At 49.2% G+C, this 13,325-nt stretch overlaps 1 protein-coding gene across 1 annotated transcript in view; it reads right to left on the minus strand.

Annotated features, from left to right (window-relative positions):
* The window catches only part of dchs1b (dachsous cadherin-related 1b), a 93,312-nt gene that overhangs the window by 66,681 nt on the left and 13,306 nt on the right, over positions 1-13,325 (minus strand). Inside the window, exons 3-4 of the mRNA XM_079737673.1 lie at positions 13,077-13,274; positions 11,868-12,641 (exon numbers count right to left, since the gene is read on the minus strand). Coding sequence (XP_079593799.1) covers positions 11,868-12,641; positions 13,077-13,274 — 972 coding nt within the window. The remainder of the gene's footprint in view (positions 1-11,867; positions 12,642-13,076; positions 13,275-13,325) is intronic.

A 13,325-nucleotide genomic window follows, 5' to 3' on the forward strand; every position in this document is an offset into this window, starting at 1 on the left:
GGCACAAAACAGATCAAGACGTCATGGATTACGTCGCTATAGTGGACATTCATAGGAAAAGTGGCCTGTCCAGCGTTGGATGAGCCAGGCAGGGCTTGGAGAGTTTGTGAGTTATAGGCTGCAGTGGTTCGGTAGCGCTTTCACTCAGACACAGTCGTGGGTTAGCTCCGCCGCGTGCTTTATAGGCAATAAGGAGCCCTGGGGTTAGTAGGCCTCTCTTTGAAGAGGCATTATTTGAAGTATTACAAACCCTGGCTTCCTTTGCCTGGGTTTGAGGGCACAGGGTGCATACCAGTAGCGTATGGCACAGCAAGTAGATAGAATCTAACCAAATCGAATCGAATGGCATTCAATCGCATAGTGTTGAACCACAGTAAATCAAATCACATTGAATCACAGCAAAGCAAATCAAATCAAGTCAGTAGTTTGAGGTGTGGATCCTTCGAGGTTGTGTTTGCATTGATTGGCATTCATATTATTTTTACACCACGGCTGCTTCAATTCCTACTACCGCGGGGGGGGGGGGGGGGGGGGGGGGAGAAGTCAAACTAAACAGGGCTTTTATTTTGTTAACACCAGTATTGTAATCTGCTTTAGTTTGGACACCTGGTTCTGATCGCCTTCTCCATCACTGCTGTTGTAACGCTTGCTTTCTGCGTGTCTCTACCCTGCCTGGGTTCGTACACACTTCACACAGATGTAGTCCAGGGCAGTTGCCCGTGAAAACAGAAAAGTAATTTCCATCCTGCAGTGCTTCCCTCTCTTGACTGAACACCTCCAGCTCCGCCAGAACCGCGAAACACAGTGGAAATACATCTTCAACAGCGCTCCGGTTAATATTAGACGGTTCTCCGGGAACCTCTGTTCTGGAGGTCCTTTCTTTTTTCTTTTTATATCCAATATCTTCCCATCGAGATTGATGTTATGGCGATCGGTCTGTTTCATTCACGGCAAAGTGATGGCTGCTTAGGATTTTTACAAATGTTTTGCACTCAAGTGAAACATATATTCAATTTAACTAAATAGTTTTAGCAAGATTTATGTCCTGCCCAAGATCCCAGACAGGACATGAGACCACCACGTGTGTGTGTGGTGTGTGTGTGTGTGTGTGTGTGTGTGTGTGTGTGTGTGTGTGTGTGTGTGTGTGTGTGTGTGTGTGTGTGTGTGTGTGTGTGTGTGTGTTCAACCGGTCTGCATACATAAGTTAAAAGGGAACTTGAAATTTAAGTTGACGTTAACTAGGAGGGGGGTGGGAGGTTATCATAAAGCCTCACGATTTCATTACATTTCTCCCAATGTAGTAGCTTTTCAAGGTTTAGTACACACTTCGTGGTCAGGGCCCTACCAAGAAAGTAGGTTTATTGTTAGAGATCATTTGTATTACACAAGAGAGAAGAGAGCAGGAGGGGACGATTTCCAGTCTCTTAAATTACTTTTGTTTAGCTGGCCATTTAGGCCAAACTCCAATGCGGCAATAAGTCGCTTACTTACAATAAGTCTCTTTGGACCAAAAAAACGAGGTCTTTCCAAAACTGCACATCATTGCATCAAACAAGTCTGCTTCAAGTGCTACACTACAGATCCTTCAGCCCTAATACTATCTACACTATATACTACATCGTCTATTACCCAGAACCCCGAACAACGCGGTGCAGTCAGCTCTGCCTGCGAGAGAGCGAGAGCTAGAGCGAGAGAGAGAGAGAGAGAGAGAGAGAGAGAGAGAGAGAGAGAGAGAGAGAGAGAGAGAGAGAGAGAGAGAGAGAGAGAGAGAGAGAGAGAGCTAGAGCGAGAGCGAGAGCGAGAGAGAGAGAGAGAGGGAGAGAGTGAGCGAGTCCATTCTTCAGGGTTAACGCGGGCAGTGTAAGGGAAGTCTCCGGCGATTCCCTCTCGTTAAACTAAATATTCCACTACTCTACGGACTGGTGGAAACTCGCTCCCCATCCCTCTGCTGTTTTCCTAACCGTTAATAGATGTCACGCCGCGAGAGCCGTCCCAATAAGGAGGAGGAGAACCCCGGAGAAAAGACAATACGACGGACAAGGGAGGGGGGGGGGGGGGGGGGGAGAAGGCAGAGACGGCGCTGGTGATTGGGGACCACGCTGGATGTAAAAGGCTTTCCGGACATTTCTTGCGGTCTCCGACGGAGGCGGGGCGAGATCAGACGTGTTGTTTGACATTGTGTGTTTTGGCACACAGGCCAGACACCGGGGTTGTGATAGCGAATGCCTCGCTGCCTCTATCTGTCTCTGTCTCTCTCTTTCTCTCTCTCATCGACGCTCTCACTCTCTTTCAATGTCCCTTCATCTCACTCTCATCAGCTTTCTCTCCCTCTCTCTCTCTCCCTCTCTCACTATCGCTCTCTCTCTCTCTCAATGTCCCTCCATCTTTCTCTCCCTCTCATCAACTCCCTCTCACGCTCTCTCCCTCAATGTCCCTCCATATCACTCTCTCATCAACTCCCTCTCTTTTGCTCTTTCTCTCTCTCCCTCCCTCTCCCTCCCCCTCTCTCTCTCAGCATCTCTCCACCCGGGAGAGAGCTATGGCAGAGAAACGGGAGGACGAGTGAGGATGATTAAATGGATGATTCATCAGAGAAAATAAACCTGAGGAGCAGTGATCACTTTAACCCTGCCAGGCAACGTGCGTGAGGGATGAGGAGCCAACACACACACACACACACGCACACACACAGACACACACACACACACAAAAAAACACACGGGTCGGACGAAAACACACTAACAACACACACACACGGGGACACACACACACACACACACACACACACGGACGCAGACACAAACACACACAACTACACACATAACCCTACGCACGCGCGCATACATAAAACGCACATTCTGTGCAGGAGCCAGCTTGGAACCAAACACAGTACATTGAAGCGTGACTCTTAATAGCGTCTGTATCCCATCATAAAGGGGCCAGCTTCTCACACCGCAGAGAGGACCCCTTAATCTAATATGCGGACCCCGCTCCAAAAGCCCAGGAACCGAACCGGAGACGCTGGGAAACGTCCTCTTCGAGGAGCGTCTCCTCCGCTGGATTGCGGAGCACCTGCTGTGGCTGGTTGTGTGGCCCCTCCAAAGACAAACAACACCGGGGGACACACAGGAAGGGCCCTCATTGACACCCACACCCCTCTGAGTAACTGGATTAGTGTGGCCCCCCCTGAACCCCACCGGGCCTGGGTCCCCCGTGTGTGCGTGTGTGTGTGCGTGTGTGTGTGTGTGTGTGTGTGTGTTGCATTGTGCATTTGTTACCAACCAATGTTAGGGAAATCTGTTTATGTTTTGTTACGCATTTCTGGAATTTCTTTTTTAATATATATCGACCGATATATCGGAATCTCGGATTTTTAAATCACCAAATATTTGTATCGTATCGGCTTTAAAAATCCTTTATCGGTCGGGCTGTAGTGTGCGTGTGTGTGTGTGTGTGTGTGTGTGTGTGTGTGTGTGTGTGTGTGTGTGTGTGTGTGTGTGTGTGTGTGTGTGTGCCCGGTTTTTCCCAGAGAAAGGAGACAGCAGATCGATAAGGAAAGAGAGACTGGATGGGAAACAAAAAAACAGAAGAATGGGCAAGGCAGAGAGAGAGAGGCAGACAGAGAGAGAGAGGCAGACAGAGAGAGAGAGGGAGAGAGAGCGAGAGGAGGTGAGGACTACAGGATAACCAAACACACAAAGAGCCCAGAGGAAGCCAGACTAGACCGATAAGGAGAAGGAAAAAGACGATAAATGACTGAATGAGAGCCTGTGTGTGAGGGTGTAAGCGTGCATGCGTGTATGTGTGTGTGTGTGTGTATGTCCATGCCTGCGTGTGTGTGAGCCTGTGTGCATGTGTACGTGTGTGTGTGCGTGTGTGTGTGTGTGTGTGTGTGTGTGTGTGTGTGTGTGTGTGTGTGTGTGTGTGTGTGTGTGTGTGTGTGTGTGTGTGTGTGTGTGTGTGTGTGTGTGCGGGCTATCTGGAGCTGTCCCTGTTGAACTGTGATAGCAGCATCTGTTCCTGGCTGGAGATTCTGCGGTGACCTCCGTCCTCAGCCTCAATCTGTCTCCCCAGGTGATGGAGGGAGAGCCGCTGCCGCTGCCGCTGCTATTAAACCTCCACAAGCACACCCACACAAGCTACACCTAAAGATGCTACACCTATACAAGCTACACCTATACGAGCTCCACCTATACAAGTTCCACCAATACAAGCTCCACCTATGCAAGCTACCCCTATACAAACTACATCTAAAGACGCTTATCCTAAACAACGTACACCGATACCTGTACAAGCTCCACCTAAAAACACTGCACCTACACAAGCTACAAGCTAATACAGACGCTACAAGCTACACCTATGCAAGGCTCACCTCAAAAAGCTCCACCTGAACAAGCTCCACTTGTACAAGCGACATCAAAAGGATGTACACCTTCACAAGCTACACCTAAAACACCTACACCTTCATAAGCTCCAGCTCCACCAGCTACACCTATGCAAGCTTCACCTACACAGGCTTAAAAACCTACACCTCAACAGCTCCACCTATTCCAGCGCATGCAGCTACCCGTCTGTCTCCTCGTGCTCCTAATGTGTTCACCAGGAGAGAAGTGATAAGCGGCCTTCCTCAGCGGTCTGCCGGCATGCCCTAGCCATCCTGCTCATCACCGCATGGGGATGTTGTTGTTATTGTGCCTGGAGAAGCTTCTATTAAAAATACATGCTCTTTCCAGTGTGCAAACACATATTTTCATCGTTTTTATTTGGACACTGTATTTACATCTGCCTGTTCAACCCTAAATTGCTATCTGTGAGAGGAAAACACCACTTGAAGTGCTGCCGGGGATTGAAGGAAGGCACAGGGGAATCGGGTTGCAGTTTGTCTGTTTTAATAAACATTCCTCATCGCTTTGGACCCACGGCCCAAAATAAAGCTCAGCGTTCAACCACCACTTCCTGAATCTGTTCCTGGATAAAAAAAAGAATGTGTTGTCGTCGCAGGGACGGTTGTACAGTAGGGTGGAAACTGGCCACGTTTCGAGGTGAGCGCTAAAAGGGAATGAGGAGACACAGCGCCAGATAACACGCCCGGCCAACTACTCAGTAGTACTCCAATTAAAGTCTGGGTTGGAAAAGACTACAAATCCTATTTTCCTCGAAGTGTGCACGCATGTGAATGTGATCCAACCCCAGTCGGGCACGCATCGTGAGGAACAAACACCCTTCATCCACGGCACCCTGCGTGCAGCGGTTCAATCTTCCCCCGCAGGCAACCGAACAAAAGCAGAGAAATACGTGATGTACGTAAATGGGGTCTCCGCACCAAATTGAACCAAATCGATTGGCTGCTAAATAGCAGGGCCGGCGGGGCTGAAGAGCACGTCCTCCTGTGGTCTCGTAGGAGCTGTGAGCGAGCGTGCCGAAGCACATGAGCTAAAGACGTTAGGCGGAGGAGCAGAGAGACGGGCACTCAATACCAGATGACATGAGGAGATGAAATCTGTCAGGCAGCGAGAGGTGGGCAAGGGCAAGGACGAGAGACAGTGGGAGAAATACAGAGAGAGAGAGAGAGAGAGAGAGGGACAGTGGGAGAGAGAGAGAGAGAGAGAGAGAGAGAGAGAGAGAGAGAGAGAGAGAGAGAGAGAGAGAGAGAGAGAGAGAGAGAGACGGAGAGAGAGAGAGAGAGAGAGAGAGACACAGAGACAGAGAGAGACAGACAGAGAGAACGGGAGACAGGAAAGGGGGAAGGAAAGCGCCGCTCAAAGCCATATGGTGCTGCGCATTGTGCTAAATGAGCCGTGCCGGCATCCCTCTCCGCGGGAGCGTTAGCCAATCAGATCACACATGAGCGGGCGCTCTGATAGGCTGAAAACATGAAATACGGACGGGTGGCGTAGAGTCAACATACGGCCTCGAAGCAAAAAAATCTAACAGTAATTACGGGGAAAAACGCTGAATTTGAAGACATGGCAAATGCATTTCCACGTGATTATGGAGGACAGGGATAGAAGGGGGAGCATAATACCGGGGACTTGGACGCCGTTAATGTGTGTCTGGGCCCCCTAACAGGTGACGTCTGTGCAGCCAGTGTGGAAAGCCGCCATGAGAATGGCTTTCATGGCAGACACACATCACTAAGCCCTCATCACACACAACCTGTCAGCGGATCTAGCAGCTGAGCGGCTGGCGAGAGAGTGTGTGTGTGTGTGTGTGTGTGTGTGTGTGTGTGTGTGTGTGTGTGTGTGTGTGTGTGTGTGTGTGTGTGTGTGTGTGTGTGTGTGTGTGTGTGTGTGTGTGTGTGTGTGTGTGTGTCCATGCGTCTGTCTGTGCATTCGTGCGAGCGTACGTTCATATCCGAGGGAACGTTGCCAGCTGCTCGCAGCCATAATGAGTCCTCACGTTTTGGGAATTCTTCAGTGTGTGGGCCCAAGCCACAGCCTGCCAAACAAACGGTCACCTGTTCCAAACACCAAAGCCGGAATGCCAATGGGAAAGTGACAGTTCCGGCCTGAAGCCTCTACGTCTGTGACGCTTATTGAGACAAATTGCACCCACTGACAGCTTAATAAAAACACCAGAAATGATTTCACATGTGCAACACTTAATGGATTCAGATGCAATAGACCATAGGACTACTGTTGAGAATTTAAATCCATTGCTTATGATGCAACTTTAATGCTATAACTATTATCTTAATTGGTTGTTATATAGCTGGGGTTAGAATATATATATATATATATATATATATATATATACACATACATACATACATACATACATACATACATACATACATACATACATACATACATACATACATACATACATACATATATATATATATATATACACAAGAGGGACCCCTTTATTGTTTGGCTTAATGCATTGTGTGTGTGTGTGTGTGTGTGTGTGTGTGTGTGTGTGTGTGTGTGTGTGTGTGTGTGTGTGTGTGTGTGTGTGGTTGTGTGTGTCTGATCTGAAGGACAGTGTGGAAGCTGGGGTCCAGGTTTTATTTCCTGGGGGGCTTGTTAAGTGTGACACCAGCAGGAGATCGGGGTGCTCCAACAGGAAGCTGGGGACGAAGAGCTTCCTGTCAGACCCTCATTTTATGTCTGGGTTCTGAGAAGATGGAGAAGTAAAAGAGAAAGTCTGGGTGTGTGTGTGTGTGTAAGTCTGGGTGTGTGTGTGTGTGTGTGTGTGTGTGTGTGTGTGTGTGTGTGTATGTGTGTCTGTGTCTGTGTGTGTACGTCTATGTGTGTGTGTGTGTGTGTGTGTGTGTGTGTGTGTGTGTGTGTGTATGATTGGGTCTTTCTTGTACCCTCTAATAGCCTGTAGCCCGGGGTCCTCGCTTGGACTTCCCACCGCAATGCCTGATTGTTCGGACAGATGGGCACACATTGCTTATTTTAGCGGTTTAGCTGGAAGGAGGTGAAATAGACGCACCTGTTTAGAATCACTTCATCTCTTTTTTTCAAACCAAGACTCCGATTTTTTTATATCATTTGGAGCCATGCAGACTAATCGGGACCAAAATCTTAAAAACGTTGGCCCAGTATGGAACAAGTTCAGTATGGACGGCTGCGAGGATGTAATAAAATACATTGAGGAAGCCGTGCCATTACAGAACGTGACCCAAAAGAGCTTTCTTTTTTTTTGTTGCACTGACAGACTTAGACCACAGCCCCGCCGGTATGAGAGTGGTAAACCATACTTAGAAAGGTTCTAAATAAGTCTATGACATCTGAAATATGCAGGATGCGAAACAGCGGGAGAGCGATGGCGAAAAACACCAAGAGGGCTGAGCTCTCTATTTTTAAACCGTAACCATACAAAAACAATCAGAACGTAAAATACGGCTTTTGTTCGCTCGAATTCCCAAGTTGGACACCTCAGTGGCGAAATCGTGTTACCGATAAATTGACGCGAGTTTCGGTTACAATCGTAACAATGAGAAACCACGTGTTTTACGAAGACCGTACGACGACTCGGGCTAATTAATTCAATTTAATTTCAAACCTTCGCCGCATATTAAAATAAACAGATATTCAATCCACCTGAAATCCCACAGCCCCATCCAATCTAGTCTCACAATATTGACACAAAACCACCATGTCTCCCAGCTCTTCTCCCAGTGCCTTTCATCTGAGCGCTCTCCTCTCACTGAGAACGCGTCCCACTGGTGTTGATTTTTAAACCATCAGCCCACTCCACGCGCTGATGTTTAGTGTGGCGCTCTCTCGGCGGAGAACATGCGTGTGGGTGCCTGTGTGCGCGTGATCGCGGTTCGGCTTGACAGCCCTGACTGGGGGAACACATGGTGTCCATGATGGAGGAGACGCATCACCTGCGAGGAAGGGGGAGAGCTTGGTTGGGGCCAACGTACACAAACATACGCGCGCGCACGCGCGCGCACACACACACACACACACACACACACACACACACACACACACACACACACACACACACACACACACACACACACACACACACACACACACACACACACACACACACACACCACATGTCTGCTTCGAGATGTAAAGGAAAGGCACACACACGCACAATGTCTTACATGTGGTGTATGTGCATAAAACGTGCGCACACACACACACACACACAGACAAACACACACACACACCCACACACACACACTATACACACACAAATACTACACACAATACCTCTCCCTAAAATCCTGCAGACAGCAGGAAATGAGCTGGTATTCCCAATTCTCTTCATGGTCGTTTCTTTGCGTTTACCTCCACGTTTCCTGAGTCTGTTTCACTCCTCAGACCACGTCTTTCATTTCTATCCTTAAAAGCCTCTCGTCAGATCTGGATCTGAAGCCTTGACCCCGGTTTTACTCGGTCAGTCGGCTGGGCAGGCCAAGGCTTTCCGTTGCTCAGCCGACGGGGAAAGAGAGCGTAGTCGTTTGGATTGGAAGCCACTAGCCAAAGGACCTTCCAAAATAAAATAGAAAAAGTCTGTCCTAAACCAAACAGTATGAGGGACCCAGCTCCAAATTTGTGAGTAATTCTGACGATCTGATAGCCGTAACGACGACTTGGCAGGCCTCGGCCAGATCATAATAACCAGATAATGGATAAGAATGGAGTCATAGATCAAAAAGTCTGAACTGATCAAAGTTCAGTTGGAATTCTGCTCGGGTGTGAGACTACAGCCAAAGCTCTGCTAAGCAGCGTGTGCTGAATTATAAAAGACTTGGTGAAACAAAGTAGAGCAAAAATATGCGCACAAACACTTCATGGTCAATATTGGGAGAAAGTCAGGTAAACAAAGGGAAATCAATATACATTTACATTTAGGGCATTTAGCAGACGCTTTTAATCAAAGCGACATACAAGAAGGACATTTGTCAGAAGAAGAGAAACAAAAATGTATCGCTGTCGGTACAGTAAGGATGTTCATAGAACGAATTGCCAATCACTAACAATTGTTATCCCATTTCCAGTAAACGACAAGGACAGCTAGGATAAGATGCTAAACAATGCTAAGTGCTATTTTTAAGTGTAGGATGAAGAACTACGAGCAGAGCTTCACACAGGGTCGTCAGGCGGCTCGTGGAACTGCACAACCCATTCCTGCATGGCCTCCAACAGCTTAATGATGTCAGATCAGCCTTCACGTGTGAATCCCGTCCAGTGGAGCACGTACCGCTCTGGCCCAGAACGTGTTTTGACATGAACTACTGTTATCCTCCCAAAATGCTCCTCCCGGTGGAACTGGAGAACGCTACTCTGTCCAAGCGGAGAGCGTGTGCCAGAACCAGCCTCTCTCCGACTTGCCGCTCTCCTCTACTGTGTAAAACCGGCCGTGATGGACGCAGATGGCAGAGCTCTATTCGATAACCAACGTAATATTAGACTATGATTAAACTCTAGGAATTGAGGGGACAAGTAGTGGTCGAGTACTGGTTAAAAGGCTCAAACTATGTGGCGTGTTATGATGTTCACATGTCGAAAGGATCCAGCGGGACCTGGGTTCAATTTCCCCACTCAGAACCTGTATTAGGTTTCCTTCAGGTGCTTGGGTTTCCTCCCATAAGAGAGACGTGCAGGAGCGGAAATTGGAGACACTAACCAGGGCCGTGGCTCCGTGAATGCCCTGTGAGAGTATGCGTGTGTTAGCCTGCCATGGGCCAGTGTCCCACCGAGAGTGTTTTCCCTGCCCCAGCCCCGTATTCCAGCCGGGAAAGGGCTCCAATCCCTGGTGACCCGGACCGGGGGTCAAGTGAGTTAGCAACTTGGGGGGGTTAAACTTCTGCTATCAATTAATCACTTGCATTTCTTACAGTGGAACTGTTTATGTCCCACAATGGAATGGAAAACTCATCAAAATGTGCATTAATTGTTCCCAGGTTAAACGTCAAAGGTCATCCACATTTCAGGTAACTTTAACGAGTGTTCTACCACTGGCTTAATGCCAAATTCCAAACGGGCTTCCAGATGTATATACACAGCCCTATGGGATATCAGGGAAACTATATATATGGCAATAATACCTATTCCTGCCCTTGAACAAACAATTCCTGGGGTCGAGCTGACCAATGCAGATCTACTCCTTATCCATCTTAGTTGAACCTGGTCTTTTTGTCAGCCTTTCTGCAGTCATCCCCCTCCCTCTTCCCTGATCCTGTCTTCCTTCTGGGAGCGGGCCAGATGATTCTGACATATTCCAGATTCCACAAAGCCCCCGTCTCCCCCCACCCCTCCTCTCTCAATACATGTTAACTGAGCCTGCAACAAAGAAAGAATTCCTAGATTTATCTAATCCCAGTGGCTCGGATTCTATGCCTTTTTGGGGGTCCGTAAAATGTTATTGCTGCGGGCCGAACCTGATGGTCCAGCAGAAGTGATTTCATACAATAAGAAACATAAAAATAAAATAATAGCTTTTTTTCTCTCTCTGACCGTTTTAAAACACGGGGGTGTAGCGCAGCATGAATGAGCAACTGGTGTTAAGTGTGCATGGTGAAGACGGCGCTAGGAGACAATGCCGGTCACAGGTTTAATATTTCTCAAGAGAGACCCTCCCTGTGTGTAATAGCAGGCAAGCATCGAGATAAAAGCGGGACTGTCAAGTTGCTCTGAGATACTACAGTAGTGTGACCGAGAATGCCAGAGGGCTTCACCCTTTGCTAGCTAGCCGCTGGTTACCATAGTTACCGTTTAAGGTGAGCCAAAGGACAAGCCAGGGAAGCTTAATTGACTTACACCGTTTCCCGGAATGCAGGTGGAGTTTTTCACTCTTTTCCCTCTGATTCTGTCTCTGTGTCTCACTTTCTGTCGCTCCCCTTCTAGTCAAAAGTTGTTCCCTTTCAACCCAAACACCAGATAGCTGTCATGATGTTTCTTTGTTTAAAGAATCCCATGAAAAGACGTCAACATCCTCAAGTGCACCATCCTCGCTGTAACACCGCATACCCCATTTTTTTCAAACATGACTTTGATTTTCCCGGATTCCCGTTTGTAGCTGTATAAATCAAACGCTTTCCAGAAGTAATCAAAGCAGGGCTTAGGGGGTGAGTGTGAGTGAAGGGCGCGAGAGCGAACACAGAGGTGAGACCGACAGCCAGAGAGACACTGAGTACTCGCTTCTGGCTGCAGCCCCTCGGACAATAATATTTTGGCTAGCTTTGCTCGCGAGAAGAATGATGGCTGTGATAATGAAACATGGCAGGTTCCCATAGCAAACACACGAGAAGAGGGTGAAGACGGTAGTGAGGAGGCAGGGAAGGGAGCGCTTAAGAGAGGTGGAGAGTGGAAGTGGACAGTGGAAGTAGACAAAGACAAAGGAATCGGGGGAGGGAAGAGAAAAGAAAGGTTCCTCGACGGAGCGCCTACCTCTAAGAAGCAGGTCCCGGCTGGAGTGTTCTCCTTGATGGAGGCGTTGTAGAAGCTTCTGGAGAACACGGGGGTGTTGTCGTTGATATCCTGCAGCACGATGTCCACCGTCGCCGTGGACGACAGCGGCGGGCGGCCGTTGTCCGTAGCGACGACCAGCATGCTTGGCTTCGGCTCGGACTCGAAATCGAGGGCGGTGGCGGTGGTGATGATGCCCGTGAGCGGGTCGATGGAGAACCAATCGGAGTGGGTGTCCTTGGCCTTGAGGAGGCTGTAGCGGACGTCCCCATTGGGCCCCTGGTCTTTGTCCCGGGCGGTTACCTGGAGCACAAAGGAGCCCGGGTAGACCACCTCGGGGATGGTCTGCTTGTAGGTCTGCTGGTCAAACAGTGGCGGGTTGTCGTTGACGTCCATCACCTGGATGGTGAAGGACGACTCCGCCCTCAGCGGCGGGGTCCCGGAGTCGGTGGCCATCACCCTGAGCTCGTACGAGTCCCGCTCCTCGCGGTCCAGCACCTGGTCCACGTACATCAGGTAGATGATGCTGTCCTTGGTGGTGAGGGCAAACTTGCCGTCGCCGCCCTCCAGGGACACGTTGACGTTGGCGTACTCGCTGTAGTCCGGGTCGGTGACCGAGATGCGGGCCACGTACTGGCCGGGCTGGGCGCCCTCCGAGATGCGCGGCGAGCCGTCCTCGCTCAGGAAGATGATGGTCATGGTGGGCTGGTTGTCGTTGTAGTCGCGCACGTGGATGGTGACGAAGGCGTTGGTCACCTGGGAAACGATAGGAACCGATGTCGTCGTTAGGAATCGTTAGGAGTCACATAAACCACAACTTTGCACAACTATTACCCACAGATGTTTGACCTCCTCAAAGATTTTTTTTGTGTGCTACGGATGATTACATTTACATTCAGGGCATTTAGGAGCTTTTATCGGATTTATCCAAAGCAACTTCATAAACACATGCATGCCGGAGTCCACCATGGAAGGTGACAGCCAGCTCGTCGGGAGTTGTTAGGGTGAGGCGTCTTGCTCAGGCACACCTCGACACTCTAGGAGGCACAAGACACATGCCAAGAGGAGTCGGGTAGCCACTAGCTAGCCGGCAACTAGCTAGCAACTAGCTAGCCGAACTAGCAACCTTGCGGTTACGAGTTAACCCGCTCTGAGCTCAGCCAACCCAACCATGGGGATGAGGCATCGTACCTCTGGGTGACTGGCGTTGTCTCTGGCCTGGACCACTAGTTCGTGGACCCTCTTCAGTTCATAGTCCAGGGGTCGGTTCAGCGTGATGACCCCTGACCTGAGGTCCATGACAAAGTACTGGCTGGGGTCACTCTGCCGTCTGTTGATCTCGTACAGAACCAGGCCGTTGTCCCCCTCGTCTGCATCCGACGCAAATACCTGCAGAGACACGGAGAGGAAATACATTCCACGGTTTGGGGTTTTTAGTGC

This window comes from Pollachius pollachius (genome assembly GCF_949987615.1).
Source record: "Pollachius pollachius genome assembly, chromosome: 6".
Classification (NCBI taxonomy): domain Eukaryota; kingdom Metazoa; phylum Chordata; class Actinopteri; order Gadiformes; family Gadidae; genus Pollachius; species Pollachius pollachius.